Source organism: Cryptomeria japonica, chromosome 3 (genome assembly GCF_030272615.1).
Source record: "Cryptomeria japonica chromosome 3, Sugi_1.0, whole genome shotgun sequence".
NCBI classification, from domain to species: Eukaryota; Viridiplantae; Streptophyta; class Pinopsida; order Cupressales; family Cupressaceae; genus Cryptomeria; species Cryptomeria japonica.
The window spans coordinates 398,688,314-398,712,473 of record NC_081407.1 but is presented as its reverse complement, the minus strand read 5'-3'; the positions used below and the strand labels follow the sequence as shown (position 1 = coordinate 398,712,473).

The window sequence follows — 24,160 nt, the reverse complement described above, 5'->3', positions numbered from 1 at the left end:
AGTGAGTCTCACCTAGAGCGAGTTCCTGGAGAGTCCTGAATCCCTGAGAAGAGGCTAGGGTCACTCGGCTCAGGGCTCACCAGGACTCGAAGAGTCCTGGCAAGTCCTGGAACTATGATTACATCAAATTCCAAAAGTGTAGAATGTAACGTGCTCCCTTGATCTAAACTAAGGTTGCCTACATCAAGCAAATAAAGAAATGAGGGTAAGATCTGATAAGCTGCTAGTGTTAATAAAACTGTGAACGGTTAAAAATTAGGCTTCTTGTTGGCATCTTATATAGAACCTCAATCACACAGCAAGATCTCATGTCCTTGTGATTGATTAGGTTTGAAATTAATATCAACAATCAGTGACAAATTTAAAACGAAGAAAGAATTCACATTACCTGTTGTTTGAAATGGAATTTATATGATAATCATGGGCATGGGCATATACTCTCCGACACCTGGCAACCAGACTCGATTCAGTGCTTGTCACCTGATGACAGGACGAACTACAATCAGCTTGTCATGCTCATAATAAGCATAGAAACATGTATCTGTTTCTGAAGAATCCATTAAGAACATTAGTGATTTCATACCTTTGTAGGTATGCACTTTTCCTAATCATGCTACCATAAGAAATTACAAATTGCAAAATGTAAAAGATTGATTAGTTAGACAGACTATGTAAGTGGTTCTTACAAACAAGATAAGCCAGAAGGGCAAAAGGCTGAGGATTCAGTCCATATATTCAACAACACAAACACCAAGCTGCAATTGTTAGCCATAACTAAGAGGCTCAAATTATACATACCACAGGCAAACGAAGTGAAGGAATGCCTCCTGGAGGAAATGCAAAGTCATTGCACGAATAACTACTAGTCTGATCTGACAGACCCCCATTTGAGGAACATGTTGAATATGACTTGGGGCTAATAACAGAGCTCTCTGCACTTGTACTTCCATTTTCTCGATGTCCTAGTGATTCTACATTTATATCCAGTAATTTTTTTATCTTCTTTTCCTGAACCTGGTTTATAAGCCATGCAACCATTGTAAGCCAACAGAATTTGTCTACGATAACAATAAGTGTTCATCCTTTAATAACACTATTGAACATGGCCCAACCATAGCTGCTACATAAAATGCAATGATGTTTTTTATTTATTTATCAGATATTCACAAAACAAGAAAGTGTGCAAAACAAGAGGGCAAGTAGAGTTTGCTGCTTAGGCAAGATCACCTTGTGAATATAGAACAGTACACATACAACAATGGAAACCAAAAAAACTCCTCCAAGAAACATTCACAAGAAAAAAGAAAAACTTGGAGAGGACATCAAAACAGAAGCATCCATCCAATGCTTAGCCTAACGAAGGAAAACATAGGTAACCACAACAGAGATTATATGTGTAAAATTAATGTCAGATCGAAAAGTAATAACTACACTTAGAAAAATTTCCCATCCAGTCCATTTATCTTCATATTTAGTGCAATAAGCTTCAAAACTATCAAAGCTTGTTATAAAAATGGACACATTCTTTTCCTATCACAAAATAAAGGGTGAACAAAAATTTCAAAACGTGTTACAGTAAACAAATTGCACACCATTACAGAATTTGTTTCTTGTAAATTATTACATGGAATGGACAAGACAGATTCAAGCAGCAGGAAACAAGAAAGGAAGCAACCACAATTTTATTGACAAGACCTTGCCCTTAAAAATGTCAAAATATGTTCCAAGTCAACAAAAGTACTGAAGAGCACAAAGCCAAATCAGAGAGCTCTCTCCAATCAATGCCTATCCCTAGTAGGATGAACACAGACAAACACGGGGGCCATATTAGCATGGCATCAAATTTTTCTTATTATCAAAGCATAATGTTGCATTGAAAGTTTCTTATTTTTAAAGCACAATGTGTCACTAAAAGTTTCTTATTGTAAAATCAAAGAACAATGATAAAAAAATATTTGGATATTCATTTACAATCTGCTAGTTCCTCTATTCAGATCATTGATCATCATATCCAAGGTGTTGATCTTAAATAATGCTCAAAAAAACACAGATGCTTTCCTCATCCGCCACATAAATAATCCACCTAAACGGAAAACTATCCCCATCCACTACATAAACAATGCACCAAAACTGAAGGCTAGTTTCTAAACAGATTGCCTAACACTCTTGTAATAGATTTCAATCTTACATCTCAAAGAAGCTTTGCAGAATATCAACCCTGCATAAGTCTCAAGCGAGAAGATCCCATTTAAATACAACTAAGAATGCATGAATTAGGCAAATCTCCTTGTTAGAAAGGGTGAAAAGCAGCAATCACCAATGCTTAGCAATCAATATTTGCAAACTAGGAAACCAGATTATAATGTATAATCTGCAAATTACACTGATAGTATCTGCATGTTGGTAATTAAGCAAGACAGAACCAGCCTTAGAGAGAAATCAACTTATGACACAAGGTGTAAAGTCATAAAATAGCTAGATAGAGATGGAAAAAAAGGGAGAAAATCACTACATGATTTTCTTTTAGGTAAACAATTTAAAAAATCTAGGAAACAAATCATAAAGAGAAGTAGATCTCATTCAAAGTTCATTAACACAGCCACAAGGCGAATTAACATACAAGTCTTAAAAAGTGAATCTTGGATACTATAGATAAAAGATATATTGGATTTTCATTGTTATTAATTGGCAAAGGACTAAAAGTTCTTTTCTGAGGTGACCTCTATAAGCCTATTTTTTAGACTTCAAGCCATGTCTTTGAAAGAAAAATCCTCGCTAAACACAATTTCTCTTCCTAACTGAATCTCAACTAAACAAACTAGGGTGCTGTGACACTAATCAGAGGTAGCCGAAGGTAAAAGAAAAACTGTGTATCTAGGAATATCAACAAAATACTCAGCTAAAACCAAGGTAATAGCAAAGGAAAAGACCTTAGAAGCAAAACCAAATCAGTCAGGCATGCCACTCATACACAACCTAAGCACATTTGAAATCCTTTTTCCTCAAAATAAACAGAAAAAGGTATTTAGATAAATTAAAGACAACCTCATCATTACCTTCCAGAACTTGACAGTTTTGTCATTAGTTGAAAGAAGGAACAGAGCACCATTAGCTGGCGGGCACCACCTTATCTTATTTATCTTCTCCTCTATTTCCAAACTCTTTAAATAGTCAAACTAAAAACACAAGAGAAAAAAATCAGAGAATATCCTTATTGCCATCCACAATTGTGAACAAAAGTTTAAAATTAATAGAGTTCAACTTCAGCATACCAGAAGCTTAGTGAACAAAACTTGGGATTAATATAAATTCACCAGAGACTTGAACAATGTGGAAAAATACCTCAGGCTCATGGCTTTGAAATTCTGTCTTGTAACGAAATTCAGGATGCCTTGTAACAGGGTAATCCATTCGCTCCAGCTCTTTTCGAGAATGTAACTAAAGTATTTCCAACCAAAAAAATGTTAAACATTCCTATGTAGGGTTATTATAGCTTATGAGAATAAATACATCAGTTCGGGAACAACCTCTCAAATTCAATTTGCAATAAGTCAAAGAATACATAAGCACTTGTTCTAACACTCAGCCAAGAACTTACATCTTTTCCATCTGTTCTCTCAAAAAGTACAACACGGCCACCACGATCTCCAGTAGCTAGATGTTCACCTGTCTTATCAAACTCAATTGCTGAGATGATATCAACTGCATTATACAAGCATGTTAATCAGTCAATTATATGAAAATCTGCCCAGAAAACAACTGAAAACAAATAAAGGCAGACGAGCAAAACAACCAACGAGATACATGAAAGCAAACATAAAGCAACACAATAATATAGATTACCAAAGATGCCTCCAGCCAAAATCAACAAAAGAACGGGCAAGGTGATTAATCAACAATCAATTATGCACATAGAATCTGCAAACACAACTCACTTGTGTACAGCAATTTCTATATACCATTAAAGGTTTCAACTGTAGATGTGAGACTTTACGATTTACACGTTTCAAGAAATTTGGCGTTCAAACACACAGAAATCAGGACTGCATATTGGCATATAAAAGACTATTTAAAAGTTTCACCTTTATTGTACATGTATTTAGATGGAAGCAACTTTCTGCAGAAAAGAAGAATTTGTGGCAAAAATTGAAACCTGCTATGAAATATGGAGTGGTGTTAACATTTGTCCAATGTGACCATATTACCATATTTAATGAAGCACACTTAACCCATATGACTATTCTTAATAAAATAAACTTAGTCTATGTGACTGTGTAATAAAAACTTCACACGTGATTCTTTCAGTTTGTCAATACATCACCATAGAGGTTAATAATCCGAGTTCAAGATCCATGGGATGCTACCAACAACATCAGATAAACTCTAAGCGAAATTGGAGGGTCAGAAGTATTTAGTACTTTGTTAATGCAGATCACATATACCTGTAAAGCATACAATTCAATTACGCCATCACAATGCTCTCCCTACTCGTCACAATTTCCAAACATATGCATCCTGCCAATCTTGAGCCCCATTCTATCTTCACTGCATCTCACTGTTAATGTATCAAAAGACAATGGGACCAAGGCTTCAAGATAGATTGCACCGAATTACAACAACAGCTAGGACTACAGGTGTAGATCTCTTCATAACACTCTCAAGCTACATGTAATTACTATACAGGTCATTTTTGCAGTCATTCAACTAGGAAAATTTCTCATCAGTTCTTAGTTCCTACAGATGATGCCTACAGTTTTATTCTATAGGAAACTGAAACTCTTACCAAGAAAACCAAACTGTAACTAACAAAATAGACTAGAAACTGAGATAACACAGTAATATTCATGGAAATAGAATTACTTCTTGGAAGATATTGATCATTGTAAGTTGCAACAAATTATGCAATACATGTTTGCAGCCATAAAATGATTCCTTTTTATGAACAAACCATGTTGAATAGAAAAAAAGACTGAATCAAACAAAATAAATCTTAAAGCTGTGTCTAATGTGGATCTGATGGAAGAGACAAAGTACAGGAAGCTATTGCAATACTTCTACAGCAGCGACAGATTAGAAGTGCATTCCAACATTACTAAGAATGTATATAGATACATACAGAAAAGTGAAGAAAACTCAGACCAGTCGTCCAACCTAAAATAGTTACAGATGACATTGTCTGTGTAAAGAATCATATCTTATCTGTGCAACCATGAATATCAGAGCTACTATGAGCAAAGTAGAAGAGTGGGCTAGGGCTATATGGCAACCTCAGGGGATATGGCTATTGTCTGTTAATTGTTACTTTTGAGTTTATTCACAAGATATGTTTGACGGGCACACAATATTCTCTTATTAAAAATGGCTTCCTATTAATATGTTTATGTTCATCATTGGATCACCTTCAAGGTTTGTGTAATGCCTCTAGAGACCTCAAACAGGGAGATCCAATCTCCCCTAATTAACTTCTCGTCTTGTCTGAAGGGCATGCAAAATTGTTCTCTAATTTTCTGAGAAAGGGCTTTAAAGTGATATTAAAGTTTCAGAAATAGTGGCAAAAGCCAACCCACCTACAGTCCGTATATGACACATCCCTACTTAGAAGCAAAATTAGCAAAGACCCATGCTTTTGGAGAATGTTTAGATATCAATTTATGAGTCTCATGGAAACCTATTAATCAGGTCAAATCCCAAGTAGTCTTCTTCAATACAGATATAAGAATCCAAACCGAATTTCCAATATTCTTCAATTAAGAATCGCTTGTCTTCCTATTAATATGTTTATGCTCATATTGGATCACCTTCAAGGTTTTTGTAATGCCTCTCGAGACCTCAAACGGGGAGATCCAATCTCCCCTAATTAACTTCTCATCTTGTCTGAAGGACATGCAAAATTGTTCTCTAAATTTCTGAGAAAGGGCATTAAAGTGATATTAAAGTTTCAGAAAGAATGGCAAAAGCCACCCCACCTACAATCCGTAGATGGCACATACCTACTTAGAGAAGCAAATTTAGCAGAGACCCATGCTTTTAGAGAATGTTTAGATATCAATTTATGAGTCTCAGGGAAATGTATTAAGCAGGCCAAATCCCAAGTAGTCTTCTTCAATACAGATATTAGAATCCAGATCAAATTTTCAATATTCTTCAATTAAGAATCGCTTGTCTTCCTGTTAATATGTTTATGTTCATCACTGGATCACCTTCAAGGTTTGTGTAATGCCTCTAGAGACCTCAGACAGGGAGATCCAATCTCCCCTAATTAACTTCTCGTCCTGTCTGAAGGACATGCAAAATTGTTCTCTAATTTTCTGAGAAAGGGCATTAAAGTGATATTAAAGTTTCAGAAAGAATGGCAAAAGCCACCCTACCTGCAGTCCGTAGACGACACATCCCTACTTAGAGAAGCAAAAGTAGCAGAGACCCATGCATTAAGTAGCAGAGACCCGTGCTTTTAGAGAATGTTTAGATATCAATTTATGAGTCTCGGGGAAACCTATTAATCAGGCCAAATCCCAAGTAGTCTTCTTCAATACAGATATAAGAATCCAAATCGAATTTTCAATATTCTTCAATTAAGAATTGCTTGTCTTCCTATTAATATGTTTATCATGCCTCCAGTTCACAAAACTGGAATAGAAGGCAAATATAGGGAAAATCAAAACTAGAATCTCCCACTGGATATTGAAATGGTTATTGCTTGCTGAAAGAATTATCTTGATTAAGTCCGTCCCGTAAGCTATACCTATTTATTCCTTTACTTCTAATACAACTCTGAAAACACTCTTGAAAGAAAATGAGAAAATTCTTTGCCAGTTTCTGCAGTCAGAAGACTTGGCAAAAAAAGGTCATTCTAAATTAAAATTGATGTAGCTGTCAAGCTTTATTAGTGACAGTGTAATGAATTAAACAGCTTATGGAGCTGGCTCTTAATTGCTAAACACCTAATTACAACTACAAGTAATGAAAACAAGGTTCCTTGATTTCCAAGGGAGGGAACTGATTCAGTTATTTGGCAGGTATAAAACTCGGTAGTGCAGTAATCAAGAATAGTGTGTGTTTGATAATTTTAAATTGAGAATCTACTTATTTCTCAGAAGATTGTTGTGAGCAAAATGAGGCCTTGCTGGTAGAATTTCCCAAATTCAGTGCCTCGAAAGTTATGAGAGATCCTCTTGGCCAATGCAAAGTGACTGACTTTTTGTCTTCAGAAGATAAAAAATATGGGGCTTATCAATAACTGGAAATTGATGATTCTTTCAGAGAACAACCTTGAAAAAGTCCCCAAAGCAGAGCATTTGTTGAAGGACCAGAGAATGCAGAAGAGGATGTCATTGGGAGGGCATGGAAGGGATCACGAAGATAATCAGGCAAGATATAAATTTATGTCAGGAGAAGACTTGGCAGTTGACAGGCATATTTGGAATTAAATTAACAGGCCAAAAATAAACTCTTTCTCTTGATTAGTTTTCCCTGATAGATTTCTTACTTGAGAAACATTTAAAACAAGAGGCTGGTTATGATCCCTCTCATCATGTCCTATGTGGTTCAGATGAGAAGAATGCCTGTCATCCATTGTTGTATTTCTCAGTTGTACAGCTGATTTGGTTTTCATGCTTTAAAATTTTTAATCATGTAAGACAACTAATGCACAATATTTCAGAGCTAGTTGAAAGTTGGAAAGGGATCCCACAAAAAAGAATTCTTTCTCAAGACTAGTAGAATTTTCAGTTCCAAAATATTTGTCGGCAAACTTGACCATAAAGGAATCACAGAATCTTCTAAAATATCTCAAAACTCCTATAGTAGGTGCAGAGACAGGTGCTCCACACTGATATTGAGACATAAAGAGCTTTCTATTGATAAGAGATTAAGGCTCACTCCAATAAGAGACTTTTAGTAGAAATCTTGGGTTTTTGACAAAGGAACCAGACCCTACAATGAAGCAGCTAATAATCATGTGGAAAAGTCAGGTTTGTAGAAAGTTCTAACTCATCCTTGATTAAGATTAATTCTGATGATGCGTCAAGAGACAACTCAGGCAGGGCAGTGATAGGTGTAAGAATATGTAGTGTACTTCCGATAGTCTTCATAAATAACAACAGTTCCAGTAAAGGTGCAACGTCAGTTAACAAAGACTAAGGTTCAGTTGCATTTAGGGTGCAGCATCAGTTAACAAAGACTAAGGTTTGATTCCACTAGGGTGCAGCATAACTTAACAAAGACTAAGGTTCAATTCCAGTTAGTGTGCTAGATTTAGCTTAATTAATAATTAGGATAATGTTTACTCTTAGTTATAGTTTAAGTGTTGGGTTCTGTTAAGTCTAACTGTGAGTAGGGCACAAGATTAGAATAGAATCTTAACTCTCTTGGAGCGTACTAACTCATCCCTTCATGCAGATATTTAGTTTAAGGGTGAGTGTAATGCCCACTCATGTGTTTTATGTGTTTTTTGATTCAAATGATATATGCTGTATTCAGTGTTTCATCAGTGTATTATGTGATTCAAGTGCTGTGAGCCACTGCACTGAACTTTCTATTGAGGTCTGTTTTGCCATCAAGGTGTTCTGATGGTGCGTTCTAGATGCTTCTGTGGAGATGCTTGTATGATCATTGAGGAGTTTCCAATGAGGTTTTGTTTTGGCATTGATTTCCCACTATGCATTATGGAGGTGCGTATGGTGTGCTCATGCATGTTAGTTCATTTCAGTATATCAACATTATTTGTTATTGCTGGTTGTGCATATTGTTCCTAGATCATGCTAGTAATAGATGATTTACAATCGATGTGATGATCTAATAACATGTTATGATTTACACTACACTGGTTAGATTATGTTGCCTCAGCTAATATTATGTGGAGCAGATATACCTGAGATTTGACCTGACTGCACAGGAAATTAGGTAACTAGACTAATGGTTGGCATATGGAGAAGTTGACATGGATTCTACTTAGCCATCTAACCCTATGTAGTCCTTGTGAATCCATATGTTTGCCCGGATTCATATTAGTGGCAATTCAAAAATACATATGTTGTGAAAACCCATAAGTGTTTGAGCCCTTTATGTGTGTTTAACTTATCTTTTACTCTGCATTTAAATTTACCTCAAAATGTGTGTTTAACATGGTTACGGAATATTTAAAGCTTGCATGGGTAAAAGTCTATTGCATTATTTTATTCTGGTTAGAAGAACATTATTCTTTTGAAATGAGACATTTGACATACTAAAAATAATTGCTAATCAAAACATAATTTTATTTAATTAATTTAATTTCATAGCTATTGGAAAGGGTATCAATTAGAATTAAATTAACATATAGACTATATAGTTCTACTGAATCAATTAATTGGAAATAAAGAAGAAAAAAAGAGGAAATAGAAATTTCAAATTAGAAAATTGAAAAGAAAAGAAAATAGAATACTTTTTATTTATTCATTCATTTTTGCATTTCTTGCTCAAAAAAACTCTCTTTACCCTTTCAAAAAAATGGATTTGGATAGAAATTGCAGATGGAATTGCTTGATATTAGATTTGAATTGCTGATGCTTGAAGTTGGAATACTTGGTATGGATTTCAGCTGCCTATGTGTGTATGTGTGTGTTGCTGAAGAGGAGGATTTCCTTCTTTGATTAAACTTGAGAAAAATATATTTGCCTTAAAGTAAATTTCATTTAAAATGAATTTTCTTCCTTTAGCCATGCCCACGTTAGGTGGAGTCATATGGCATCATTCTACAGGAATGATTCAAGATTGTAATTTGCAGTTTTAATTTATGTTTTTAAATTTTTGAAAATGGATTAGAAATTTGGAAAAATTGATTGTGAAAGTAGGTTGTGCATTTTGAGATCAAAATGGGATCTTTGAAATTTGGAATTTTTTTCTATTTTAAAAGTTAGAAAATTTTGGGGATTTTAGGTATCATTTGATTCCATAAATGATGACTTGAGAATCTTTATGGTTTTGACCTCCTTGAAGACAAATAAGAAAAATGCATTTTAGACCTCATATGAATAAATTACTTTGTGAAATGAGTTCTCTTTAATATTTCAGAATTCTGCATCTTTTGGCAAAGTGCCATGAAAGTTTGCATCAGTTTGGAGATGCATATTTGTAAAATTGAAGCATTGGACTTTTAGGATAGGAAGGGTGTGACTCTCTCCATGCGCCACGGTACAAAGAATCAATAGGAAAGAGTGTGGTGGTAGAAGTTAATCAAGTGATAATAAATGACACATTGTAAATAATATTATTTAATCAAGAAAATCTATGTGTGGACTTGAAAGCTATTTGAGACTTGTTCTAGCTGCAAAGGGCATGTTCCAACTCTAGGAGTTGATAAATGCCATAGTTACCACAACATCCACAGCTACCAAGATGGCACTCCTTGTCTTATGCGAAGGATTCTTGTCCTTCCATTTGTTGGATTTTGTATTTAACATGATTTGTGACTATTTATATATATGCCTTGAATGGTATATGTGCCATATATTGCCTTATGCTTGATTTGTGTGGGTTGCCTCATGTGATGTCATGTACTTCGATTGGCATGAGTGTTGCCATGTATGCTTTGTATGTGTGTGGACCTTGATAGTGGTGCATCCATGATCTTCTCCATAGCTTGAGGGTTGCCTAGAGTGGCACAGACATCTGGTGCACTCGACAATCAAGAGGTGTGTAACATTCCCCATTGGTCCATCCTTGAAGACCTCTTGGGATAGAAGAGTTCCCAGTACATCTTATGTAATGCTTTATGATCATTGAAGCACCTTAGAGGTGGCTTATTATAGATGTAATAATATTTGTTGCATCATTTATATATTGAAGTGCAATCCTTCCAGGTTTGGGAAGTACCCTCCTCCACCTTGTAATTATGTTATGATCTCATTTAATTGTTTATACTTTATAGCGATCTTTGTTAGTGAGGATCATGATACCTTTGTATTTAGTGCATGGTTGTACTTTGATGTAATTTGTGATGCCGGTTATGATACATCCATGTTTAGGATGAAACTCTTTAACAGAAATTAATTATTGTTATCATTTGGCAATTTTTCACATCTCATCTTGTGAGAGTGTTGCCATGGTTGTAATGCTGAAATCACGATAATTGTGTATATTTAGATTGAATTATTTAATTTTACAACTATGATTATGAATGTCTACGGGTGAATCTATATATGTATTATCATAATGGTTGAAAGTTATATTGTTGCTTTTGGCCCATCCCAACATTGGTATCAAACAAACATGGCTTTCTGTTTTAGTTTTTCTCATGTTTTGCTTTATAGTTCCTTGCCTTTGTGATTGGAAGCTATTGTGGAATTTCTCCTTTTTTCTTGGAAACCATGCCCCTCAAGTGGATCTTGTGTGGCCAAGTTAGTGCCCATGAACCCTTGAACTTTTGCCTTTAACCATTTTATAACAGCTCATAAATGGAAGAATTTATGCCTCATTGAGTGAAGCAATTGAGCATACTATTTCTTTTGTGATTTAGTGCATTTTTAGTTTCAAGCTAGGTGTTGGAGTATCAAAGTTGTGTCAACTATGATACCATCCCTCTCGAGGTATCAGCAAAAAGAGAAATGAGAAATCTATTACCTGCGTATTGAAGTTGGAAGAATTCCAATGCCTATTAGAGGTATCATAGTTAGAAGAAATCCAATGCATGTCATTACTGGAGTTGTAGGAAGTCCAATGCCTATTAGAGATAATGAGTTGTATGAAGTCCAATACTCTGACAAGTATCAAAAATAGGTGAAGTTCAATACTCAAAGTATCAATGATCAAAAGAAAAAGAAGGATGACTTTTGGAATAGGATTAAAGTAAATGATAGTTTTGGTTTTTCTCTCTAGCATAACACAATGGAATTTGGAGGGTCATTTGGTAGAGACGTTTGAACAGTGCTCCAATGGTTTGGGAACACCGTCTCTCTCCCATGCCTTGTTTTTCATGTCAACCTTGGTGTCTAATCCCAAGGTAGGGTTAAGTCTTCCGCTTGTGCCCTCATGTTAATGCTTTGGTGTGCATGACAAGTGTGTCATCATGGGTTGCACATAACACAATGTGTGTGTTCGTTTGTGGTGTGGTTATGTTTTACCACTTATGTTTTGTGAAACAAAAAATTGTTTGGTTGTCTTTTGTCTATTAATATCTTGGGCGAAAGCTTGGGGCATCACACTGATTCACTTCCATTAACTCAAAAGGTACACCACTCTCAGACGTATAAGAAAAATGGCAGAGGTACAAATTAGGACAAAAACTTTTTGTCTAGCAGAGTGAAATTTATTTATTTTCTGTAGCAGGTTTTATATTTAGAATTAATGAATATTAGTGATAAGGTTTTGACAATCATTCATTAAGTTCTACTTGTTGTTTTCTATAGTATGTGACAATAAATTCTTGCATCTGCTGGTTAAAGCTATTTTGATAGGTTTTAGTTTCTGTTTTTAGACCTATAGGAATTAGACTCAGAGCAGAATCTGTTAAGCATGTTTTAGTAAATTTATCAATTGGTTTAAACGCAAATTGAAAGGGATTGTGAAGGAAGTGTTAAGTTTTGGAAGCAAACAATATGGTGGACATTCTAATATAATGGTTAAAACCCTGATTATCCACTTATGACTTCAACCTTGAATTATAGAGTCCTCTTGGTCTGTCCCGAAACAGATTCTGTGACTTTGGTAGGGGTACCAAGTATGGAATTTAACAATAGTACCACTAATTGCCATGTTAGCATCTATATACAGGAGATTGGTTTATTATGAGATATATTTCAAAAAGCAACGCTTGTCCATACTCATAAAGAAAAGAACAGTAGCTGATATTTAAGCTAAGATGGAAGCAGAGTTGTCAAAGAAAGATGAGTCCTCACATGACAATTGAAATTCTATTGATCAGTTAAGCCATACTAATCTTATCAATTTATGACAACTGCGCTCAAGGAGTTATTGGATGAAGCCTTGGAAGATGCTGCTCATGATGATCTTAGATATTTTCTGTTTGGAATGGTGACAAACATGCATGCTCACTTCTATGACTATTTGGTCTAGATTTTTGTGGTTTGATTTGCATAGATATATAGTGGTACTGTTACAATTGGAAACCATTTTTACCCAGGTAATGTTACTGGGTGTAGATACTCTGAAATTAGTCTAGATTTTTTTTAACAGAAGGTGTGATGATACGATAAGTAATTTAGATGTCTCCTTTAATACTTCTTATGGTAAGTCTAGGATAGCTAGGGATCATTTAAATCCAGGCAGTTTTGGGTTCTTTGCCAGTTTCCTGCTCAGTGAAAGCTTAGAAAATCTCAAGATTCTGTAATTTGTTTTGAACAAATGGTTAATGAAATCGTTTATGTGTGTCTTGCCCAACAAACAACATTCATGGAAAATATATATAACTGTTGCAAAGAAACATGTAGCAAATGACAATGATTTCATTAAACTGCCACATTAAATCAGTTTGACATGTATGGTGCCTATCAATTCTCAAGCATAATGTATGAATACGGAATGATTGCTTATTACTATAAATGAAAAAGAAAGTGGTCAACCAGAAGAACTTATGTGAAATTTAAATAAGTCAAGTGAAAAAAAAATTAGTTATATAATTAGGCAAGTTGACATTTTATCTAAGAGTTAATTTGAGAATCATGTCTTTTCTCCATTAATGTTTCTAATGGCTGAATCGCTGATCCAATTTTTTTATTGTCTCCTATGGCAGCCCAATCAGCATCATGTATCTGACAAGAGTTATATGCAAAGATCTCTATCCACAATCCTACCATATTTTTTCACCCTAATGATGGATCATGTGGTGTGACCTGAACCATCAACTCCAATCACTTTCACACATTTTTTCCAAAAGCCATTCTCTAAATCTATACAGTAGTTAAAGGAAAGTGATGTTCAGGTTCTATATTAGGACCAAAGGGGGAAATTTTCAAAATAATGAGCTAGGAAAAGAGTATATGAGCCGTGACTACCATGGCACTAACCATGAATAATTGAGGGAATCAGCTGGGAATAACAAAAACAAGAACTGTCTCTTCGGAGCAAACAGGTTGTAAGAAATCAAGATTATTCTACTGAGTTTTTGATAAAGTGGGCTAGAGTTGTCTGAACCATAAGCAATATAGTTACAAATTTTCAATGTACGGTCAAATAAAGCCTTCAATGGCTTAAGTCTAAAACCTTTGTTGCAAGCTAATATAAACTTATTCTGCTACTGTATATCTTAACATAAACTTATACTGCTACTGTATTTACAAAGCCCATAGTTATACTTCTCATCAATGGGAAAAACTGCCACGTGAAATGTCTTTTCTAAGTAACACACAATTTCTGACAGACATAGCTAGTGCATGCTTATGATTATATAGATCACATCTAACATTTGGCTTGTACCCACAAAGAGGCAGAAAATGTGCTGCAATGCAAGATCATTTAAAGGTGATCCAATCACAGTGAAGGTAAACCATTCAAAGGTGATCCAGTAACAGTTAAGGTGCAAACATCAAGGCTCTTGGTTATTTCAAAATTTTGGTTGTGTTATCCTAAATTTAAAAACAAAAATGTCCACAGAAGTATTGCAGAAAAGCTTCTCCATCGTCCTGAACTATATAGGCAATGTGGCATACATTTTGTAAATAGAAATTAAAAGAATTTCTTTTCTCACAAGTCATCCTTCCCTAAGAAGAATGCATTGTACATAAATTAAGAAACGGTGTAAATGATGACTAACAGATAAAATAAAAATAAGTTCTGCAGGAAAAACTATACTTTTAAGTTTAAACCATCATCAACTTAAAAGATTAAACTTAACTCTTACCATCAGTAAATAGTTGAAAGTTAATTGCTACAAATTTCACAACCTTTATCGTATTGTTTGAAGTGTAGTAGCCCTTAAACTTACTTTGTATGATGTAAGTAACCATGAAAATCCTGCAAAGCAATAGGCAGTATCTCATAACAAATAAGATAAAAAGAATACTTCACAATATCTGACGGTATACCTCATTTTTTTCTTTTTAGCAAATCTTGAAAGCAAACAAGTTATCCAAATATTCCATAACAGCTAATTATCCATGTATTCGCTAACAGCTATCAGCAATCCAGGATATTCTTTCTGCTGATGGACATTTGGTAATGAATCCTTATATCAAATATGCTTAACAGTTGTGCCTGTACCTACTTCACCTTCCTCAGATTTACTTAAAACCGTGAACCCAGATAGATTATGCTGCATCTCACTCAACAGTTGAAGGAGATCAAAAGTACACAAACACTACTGCAAGAGTGTTGATTTCTTGTTATATTAAGGACATTCTCTTGCTCTCTTAACTATGGATAACAGCAAGTGTAGGTGCAATCCAGAGACGAGGCATTAAAAAAAGACTCTAGGAGTCATATCAAGAATAGATGTTGATTTCGTTAAGAAATAATTCCAAGGAACCCAAAAAACTTTTGATTCGCTTGGAAAGAAGAACAAATAATTCTCCATAAGGGTAGATGTTGATTTCGTTAAGAAGTAGTACCAAGGAACCCAAAAACATTTCTTTTTGTTCACTTCAACGAACAAACAATTCTTCTTCTTGGGTATAAAAAAACTGTCAAATAAAAGATTAAACATCCAAACAAACAATAGGTGATATTGATATTAATCTATGCAGAAGCCTCCAATTGATCAATCAAACTACCATTGCAGAACAGAAGAAACATTTGTGGGTACTTCAGCCTGCATTTTTGGGTACTCCAAAGATCTGAAAAGGATGGCAAAGGCAAAACCGCTTTGACCAATTCAATTACACAACACATAACTACAGCCCACAACATCGATGCATAAAATCAAGCGCTGAGTGGGGTAGTGGCCAATGGCAAAAAAATTGAGGCGGTCACAGTCATACTTACCCTCTTGAACGTCTTCTCCAGCTGCACGCTCACCGAATACTTGCGAGAATTTCCATTCCAGACAAGGAGGAGGACTGGTTGCTGATGATAGGGACGCTTCCTCCCCTCCACCTCCCTCCGCCGACGCCGATGCCCCCCCGCCGCTCATCATCTCACCCCTTCCCTTCCCCAACCAGATCCTCCTCTTCCTCTTCTTTACTACGCTGCCCTCCTACTCTCTCTAATCAATCAAGGCCCATTCCACTAAAGATCGGGCAGCCATTAGAGGAGGAGACATAGATCCTCTGCACCCAATCCTTTAAACGATTTCACCGCCTCTGCTCTAGTACCAATACCAGCGCCGCTTCGCTTTATACCTTGCTCATTTCTTTATTATTATGGCTAATCTTCGCCTGATAGAGGTGAGGTGGAGGCTCTGGAAACAAAGAAGAAAGCGAAATATAGCTTGGCTTAGCCAATCCTGTGTTACAACAGAGAGGAGAGAGAGAATCGGATTGTTGGCCGGACTTTCGGAGCCAAATGTTATGAACCATCACTCGCACTTAACGGGGTCTGTTCCCATATTAAGGAATGGCAAGCCTTAAAAAAAGGCGATAGGGACCCTTTTACCCTTTTCCCTCAATTACACCATCAAACCTGCTTCTTTCTCCCTTATCTCCTTGCAAGTTTTTTTACCTTCCCTTCAAAAACCTTCAATTTTCTTTCTTTCTATCTATCTATTTATAATGTCTTTAATTTTCAATTTCTTTGCTTCAGTTTCGTGAATGTTATTAAATTTTTCATTCATTCATTCAATATCTTCAATTTCTGATTTATTTAGTTATTTTCAATTTTATCTCACAAATGATTCAAATTGGACATTTTTTGAGTGCTTACAAAATGAATTCATGATTATTGACCATTCCATGAAGTCTTTCACATTTGGACATCTTCCTGCTCTATGGTCTTGTTGACGGTTCCATGAGGTTTTTCGCATTTGAACATCTCCCTACTCTATGGTCCTCTTGACTATTCCATGAGGTCTTTCATATTTGTATATCTCCCTACTATGTGGTCTTCTAGAGGGGGCTACTTAATAAATGTTCTTCTCAAAAATTAAGGAAGTTAGTGATTCTTACAGTTTGTTTTAAAATTATAATACCATACAAATAAAAAGAAAAAATTTCATCCATAAATTTACTCAAAATCTATGTGATTCTTTCTAATGATATGACTTGAAAAAAATAAGTTCAATATATAAATTTACTCAAAATCTATATGATTCCTTCTAATGATATGGCTTGGAAAAAAACCTCTACATAGCCAAATGAGTTGCCAATCTCATTTCATAAGAAACCACTAAAATTTTAAAAACTCAAAAGTAGGGACTCTTGTTTTCTAAGAGAATATTCCAATTTATCTTTGAGCATATTTCCTTCATATCATGGACCATGTCACTCAATAAGGATAGATCCTAAAGTTTAATAATTATAGATCTTGAAGCTCCTCAGACTGTTTCCTAGAAAAATTGAACACAATACTTCAAAGGTACAAGGACATGTCTCCAACTATGAGATAATTGAACATAGCACCTTAAGTGTTCAAAATGGACGAGTTAAATTATTAGATTTATAATCTATTTATGCATAATTATATTTTTAAAATATGTTTAGATTCATCAAAAATATATATTGATAATGAACCAAAGAATATGATGTGAAAATGATTAAATAAGATAATCTCTTTCTATGATGTTGTATGAATTGAGAAAAAATCATATCTCTAATAAAATTAGAAATTTTGTATAATGATCATCTTAAAATAATTTAAACATAAAAAATCAACCTAATTTTGTTCTTGGATTGATCAAAATAATAATTTAATAAGATTTATATTAACATCATTCCAATTGTAAGATCCCACTAAACTATAAGTGTTCTCAAAATCTCTTTAGAACCATCAAAAATAAACTTCAATTACTAGTTGACACTAATAAACCTTTTTAATGTTAAAGTCACTATATTTGTAAAAGAAGTTAATTTTTTTATAGTTTAATTATATTTTTATGTTTCACTCACACAATTATATTAGTGGGTATTATTGTAACAATAAAGAACAATATCTGAATTAATTTGTAGTGTTTGTCTTTTGTTCAGTTAAATAAAAAATGATTAACTATTTTAAAATTAAAGTTACTTTACAATTCATGATATAATGTAATAACCAACTTAATTTTTTATTTTATTGACAATAGTAAAATATAATTATTAAGTAACTTTTTTAAACAAGATGAAAAATAACAATCTTTGAAGTCATAAATACTTTAAGACGATGGAGAAAATCCCAAATAAAAATTTTATAAAATGAAAAAGAAAAGAAGAAAACAATCAACCTTTAAAAAAAAATCAATATAATCAGTATCTATTTTCAAATACTTAAATTTTAATTTCAAACCTAAAAATATAATAATATTTATAAACATTTTTAACAAAATGATACATAAACCATATTTGATATAAAATCAACATTTAAAAATTAAAATAAGTCCACATACCAAAATCTTTATGTGGAAAGTGAGAAAAACAAAAGTATATGTATTTTATTAGAAAGTAAACATAGAGTAAAAGAATGGCTTAAAGGAAGTTTAGTTGGCTTTTTAAAAAGCTACCATCGTCTAAATTTTACCTATCTGTTTTTAAAATCATATTCATTTTAAAGTGTTAGGTTTATAATTTTAGTAATATATGGATTGTTGGTTAATTTTGTATATTAACATTTAATAATATAAATATTTGAGATTAAAAATAGTATTAATAAGAAAAAATATTATAATATATGTAAAAAATATAAAATATTAAATTTTAATTTTAAAAAAAATAGAAAATATATGTTGCCAACATTTCATTATTATAATTAGTGTTAGTAGATAGATGTCACACCAATGAAATAGTTAATTTGGATACATTTAATAAATTATAGTCTCTTTTGTCTCAACTCTACTCCTAAGCTTTACAAAAACATTATAATTATTCATTTTTCTCTTCAAAATAGCATGAGAATGTCTCATAAATCAATCCTAGTTCTCTTCCACTTTTTACCCCGTATTCTCATTTACCTCAACCATGGAAAACAATCAATCCCCCACATGTGACTATTGCCAAATATAATTGAGTAGTTAATTATGCATGGAATGGAGACAATTGCAAACCCAAGGAATAGAATAGCTTATGCATGAGATGGAAATTAACTTTGTGAGAAAGAAACATAGCCATTAGAAATGATAAAAAAATCAATCGCCTAATTGTTGTCACTCAATCATAGGGAAATATGTGGCGACAAAGGAATCATGACTTTGCTCAACAAGGGGACAAATTTGCCCCTTTGTGTTATTTTTCCCTTTCATTCTTCTAGGTGTTGATTGTCCTTTTATTAGGTGCATATAAACTAACATCCAATAAGTGAGGACTTGGTCAATCAACTACACACATCTTAATTATGTTACAAAACATCAATAAAACCAATTTCCAAACACATGTTCAATGGCCATATTTTTTTTCACTTGATTTGTGCCCTAGTCATTCAACCCACATATGCATCATTGCTAAATTGATCCTCAACCACAAAGATGTGATCATTTCCATTTTTTATCCTTAGAAGAAATTTAACAAAGTACATTGAAATGTTTTCCTAAGGCTTTCTAGGTATGGGTGATGGAAAGTACAACCCCAAATTCCTATTGTTAGACTTACTCTTACTAAACCATTCACAACTACAATACAATGTCAAATTGAAGAGATGAGCAAAAAATGTACAATTAGATCTATATTTGTGTTATTTTAGTCACACAAAAATTTCAATGTATATGTGATGTGTGTGTCTCTCATATAATTAAAACTATTTGCTCCTTTGACACATAAATTGTACACATCTTGTAGAGGAGTCATGGCGAAGCTCAAACTCTTCACTTTTCCCACTATGCATGGTCTAATATACCTCGTTAATAGTTGTGTCATGTTCATATCTTGCTTATGCCCCCTAGAATGTTTTTCCTTAACATTATCCAAATTATTATAAAAAATAGTGTCTGGATTACATGTTCTTCTTCATGATATATGGGATAAAATTGTTTTTTTAGGAGTTCCTCAAAGTCATCCCACTTGAAAATTGGAGCTACCTTTTTACATTCAAGGAATAACTAGATTATACTATGTAAGAGCACAACCCATTAACTTGAGCTTGGCAAATAAATTTCATTAATGAGGGGTGAGATGATGGAGATTAAAATAAATCTCCATATGGGATATCAAGGTATGTGTAGGATCATGAGGGAACAAAAAGTGTCGATATGAAAAAAAATGTCTTTTTGATTTACCCAAAAATGTGAAAAATTTGTGTTGACTTTTTGCTTGGCTTGGATGTCAGTACATGTAGTCATGGCAAAAGCCAAAGCATAACGGATATCAGATATTTGTATCAAAATGATGTTATGCAAGATTACTTTTGGGATTGTTGGTGGATGGTTTATGGTAGACCACCCAATAACAATCTCGATGTGCCATTTTACTTCATCCATAAATTATATGTCAAGTTTGTTTTAGGCAAGCATGTCAACTAATTTGACATCAAACATTTCCAGGGTGTGGAGACAGGTATTCCCTAGGATAGGCATGGGGGAGTTTGAATAATAGGGCCCATATGTTCCCCCTCCTCGCATTGCTCGCCCACCTCCAATATAATCTCTAGATATTATTGTTGAGGTAGCGTGACAAACTATATCATCTATTCACTCTTTGAGTGGCCTTTTGGTGTCTTGGGCTACAACAATAGCTCAGCCACATGAGGGTGATGCTAGCAGTAGATCGAGTGGCGCTAACACATCCTCCTTGCATCCACATATTTGTGTGCCACATACTTGTACTATGTGTCATCACATGTGTTTAGGTCCTCTTAGATAGCTTGTTGATCATCCCATTGACACATCTGATTATGAGGTGTATGATATGGCCAATGCACCAAATAAGATGACAGGATTGGAGCACACCCTGGGGAGTTCTTGCATGCTAGAGATGAGGAGGTACCTTCATCGTACACTAACGATGTAGTGGTAAGACTTAACTTGTAATTTCATAGTGAATTTTATTTTAGATGAATATTTATAAGAGAGTATTAAGTACTAATGTTTGTATGCATGATATTTTTAACAGTTGATGTATGAGGAGGAGTTATCACAGGTCCACGATGCCACCCTCTCGGCCATTTCATTTGGCCTTCACAGCTATGCGATATATATTTTTGCACTTAATCATTTACTTTTTTTATTGTATACATGCTTGTCATTTAAATTGTCAATAATTAAATTATATATTAACTTACATGTTTATCTTATTTTTCTCTTGTAGGACACACGTAGTGCGAGTACAATTTCATGCAATCCAGACTATGGTCAAACTATGGAAGCACAATTAGAGACAAGGGAAAGGTATTTGAATGCAAATTTGATTGAATTAAAAGTTTAAAGATCTTATAATGATTCTACGTGTCTACATAGATTGATAGTTTCACATACTTGTAGTTGTCGTTTTTATGTATATAAAGAATTGTTGGTTTCACATCCTTATTGTTTGCTTCCACAATACCTGAAGAAGCAGAAGAAGAGATGCCTCGGGTATGTGTTTAGTAAATGTGTTCCTATCACCAACAATTATATGTTAACGTGTATCAATGTTATGTTTGTAAACATATATAGGTTGTCTACAAAAAATCTCAATAACGTCCCTCCTCTACCACAACATATTCTAGGACTCTCGACCGTCCTAAGAGAAGACATGGACTTGAGGTAATCAAGAATTCAATTTTAGTGTTCAATTATAGTTCAATGTATATTAATTTTGATGTTAACTTTTTGAATGTAAATTATATAATATAACTAATCTCAATTGTGGTTTGAATTTTTCTTGTACAGGATCCTTTAGAGCCAAAGAGTGCTTTGAAGAGGATCGATTTTGATGATCCATTAGTAGTTTAGGATGTGATAGAGACATTTTGGGATACATACATGTCTATTTGGCATGAATATTTTTTATATGGACATACACTTACATAAATGAACATACATTTTTTTTTGAGTTGGCGTTTATGCCATTTTTGTATATGGACATACACTTGTAATTATTCGACAATTTGATATATAAAAGTTGACATTTGATATAATTTATTCCTCATGTGCATGCCTTCATTCTTTGAAACTTTAATCTTGTTAATAATGAACAATAGCATGTTGCTTGTATAATCTTGAGATTCGATATAATTTGTTTCATCTAAATCTTAAGTGTTAAATTTGGTTGCCTTAGGCAATCTCACCAAATTTAATGATCATATTAGTATTGTTATTAATCATAACAAGGATGCTTAGTAATGGCAAATGACAAGTAAACAAAATTGGATTTGATTTCATGTTCTACCTCCTATGCACTTTGATAAGTTTGAGCCAAAAAATTGTCTGGTTAGGCAATTTTACCTAGGCATGCTTCTGTTTTTCCTCCCAACTCAGTCAAATGCTCAATGCCATACCCTATCAATGTTGTCCCTTGAGCGCCCTAAGTGTCGAAAATTGTCAAACTTTGATAGCTTTTTTCTTAGAATTTACGACACTTGTGAATGATCCATCTGAAGATACAAGGTCATGTAAGGCCCCTCTATAATAAATTATCTCAAATTTTGAAGATTTAGAGCGGTTTTCCTAGGAAATGATTTTTATGTTGATGCAAAAATTGTTAGAGACATTCAATGAAAAGTTGCAATGGAGCCAACTTATCATTTTGTTCGTCATGGGCACGAACTGTCGGTGCCAACACGTCCGGTTAGGTGGTTTTACCTTAAGCATACTCCTATTTTGCCTCTCAACTAGGTCGAACGCTTAGTACCATACTCTAGCAGTGTCATCCCTTGAGCACCCTAAGTGTGAAAATTTGTCAAACTTTGATAGGTTTTTTCTTGGAATTTGTGGCACTTGTGAATGACCTGTCTAAACCTACAGGATCATGTCAGGCCCCTCTACAATACATTGTCTCTAATTTTCAATATTTGAAGCGGTTTTCCTAGGGCAGCAATTTTTTTGTTGACGCAATAATTTTTAGACGCATTCAATGAAAAGTTGCAACTAAGCCAAATTCTCATTTCGTTCGTCATGGGTGCGAACCGTTGGTGCCAACAACTATATTATCTATAACTTGAACTATATTATGTTTAACATAATCATAATCATTATTATACATAGAGGTGACCATTGTGAACAAGCATAATTGTACATCTTTTTTCACCAAAAAATCATCACAAAATTTCATTTACATGTACAAAATTTGGCCTAAATACATTGTGTATCATCAATATAACTACATCTTACATCACCAATACAACTACATCAATGTCATCATGTAAAAATATATTTTTTTATCATTAATACAATTACACCAATGTCATCATGTATAAATATACAGTATATCATCAATACAACCACATCAATGGTATCATGTACAAATGCATTGTATATCATCAATACAACCACATCATTGTCATCGTGTACAAATACATTGTATATCATCAATACAACCACATCATTGTCATCATGTACAAATTCATCATATATCATCAATACAACCACATCAATATCATCATGTGCAAATACATTAATGTTAGCAAGCAATCCTAGATACATAACTAATACATTTGATTATGATATATGTGCTCCCTAACACATAGCTCCAACCACTGGTACTCTCAAAGACACCTACATTTCAATATTATACAAAATATCAATACTAAAGAAAGAATAATAAGTAAAAGTTATTTAACAATGAAAGTAACATAAACTCCAATATGTCCATGATTTATGTAATCCTTGATTTTTCATATTAAAGTAAAATGGAGTCATGTATTTTAGATGATTTTTGCAATCCATGCATTTCCAAGCCATGAGAAGGATAAGTTTATTAACCAAATAAATTAATGAACCTAAGCATAACGAGCCTAATGAACCATAGGGATGTTTTTATTAGCAATGCATTGTACCTTCCATTCATTACAATCAATTGGTATGAGCTAGATATGCTTCACATGATCAACACTATCAAATTAACCAAACAAATTAATGAACCTAAACATGTAATAAACCTAATGAACCATAGGAACGCTAGTATTAACAATGCATTATACCTTTCATTCCTTACAATAAATTGGTATGATCTAGAGCCAGATATGCTACTCAAGTGTG

General features: G+C 33.9%; 1 protein-coding gene across 2 annotated transcripts in view; it reads right to left on the bottom strand.

Annotated features, from left to right (window-relative positions):
• Window positions 1-16,568, bottom strand: part of LOC131047855 (serine/threonine protein phosphatase 2A 55 kDa regulatory subunit B beta isoform) — an 87,487-nt gene extending 70,919 nt beyond the window's left edge. For both annotated transcript variants that reach the window (XM_057981640.2, XM_057981641.2), the window contains exons 1-6: window positions 15,913-16,568; window positions 3,599-3,702; window positions 3,343-3,438; window positions 3,057-3,176; window positions 799-1,014; window positions 389-480 (exon numbers count right to left, since the gene is read on the bottom strand). In XM_057981640.2, coding sequence (XP_057837623.1) covers window positions 389-480; window positions 799-1,014; window positions 3,057-3,176; window positions 3,343-3,438; window positions 3,599-3,702; window positions 15,913-16,063 — 779 coding nt within the window. In that variant the 5' untranslated portion in view covers window positions 16,064-16,568. The remainder of the gene's footprint in view (window positions 1-388; window positions 481-798; window positions 1,015-3,056; window positions 3,177-3,342; window positions 3,439-3,598; window positions 3,703-15,912) is intronic.
• Between the last annotated feature and the right edge of the window lie 7,592 nt (window positions 16,569-24,160).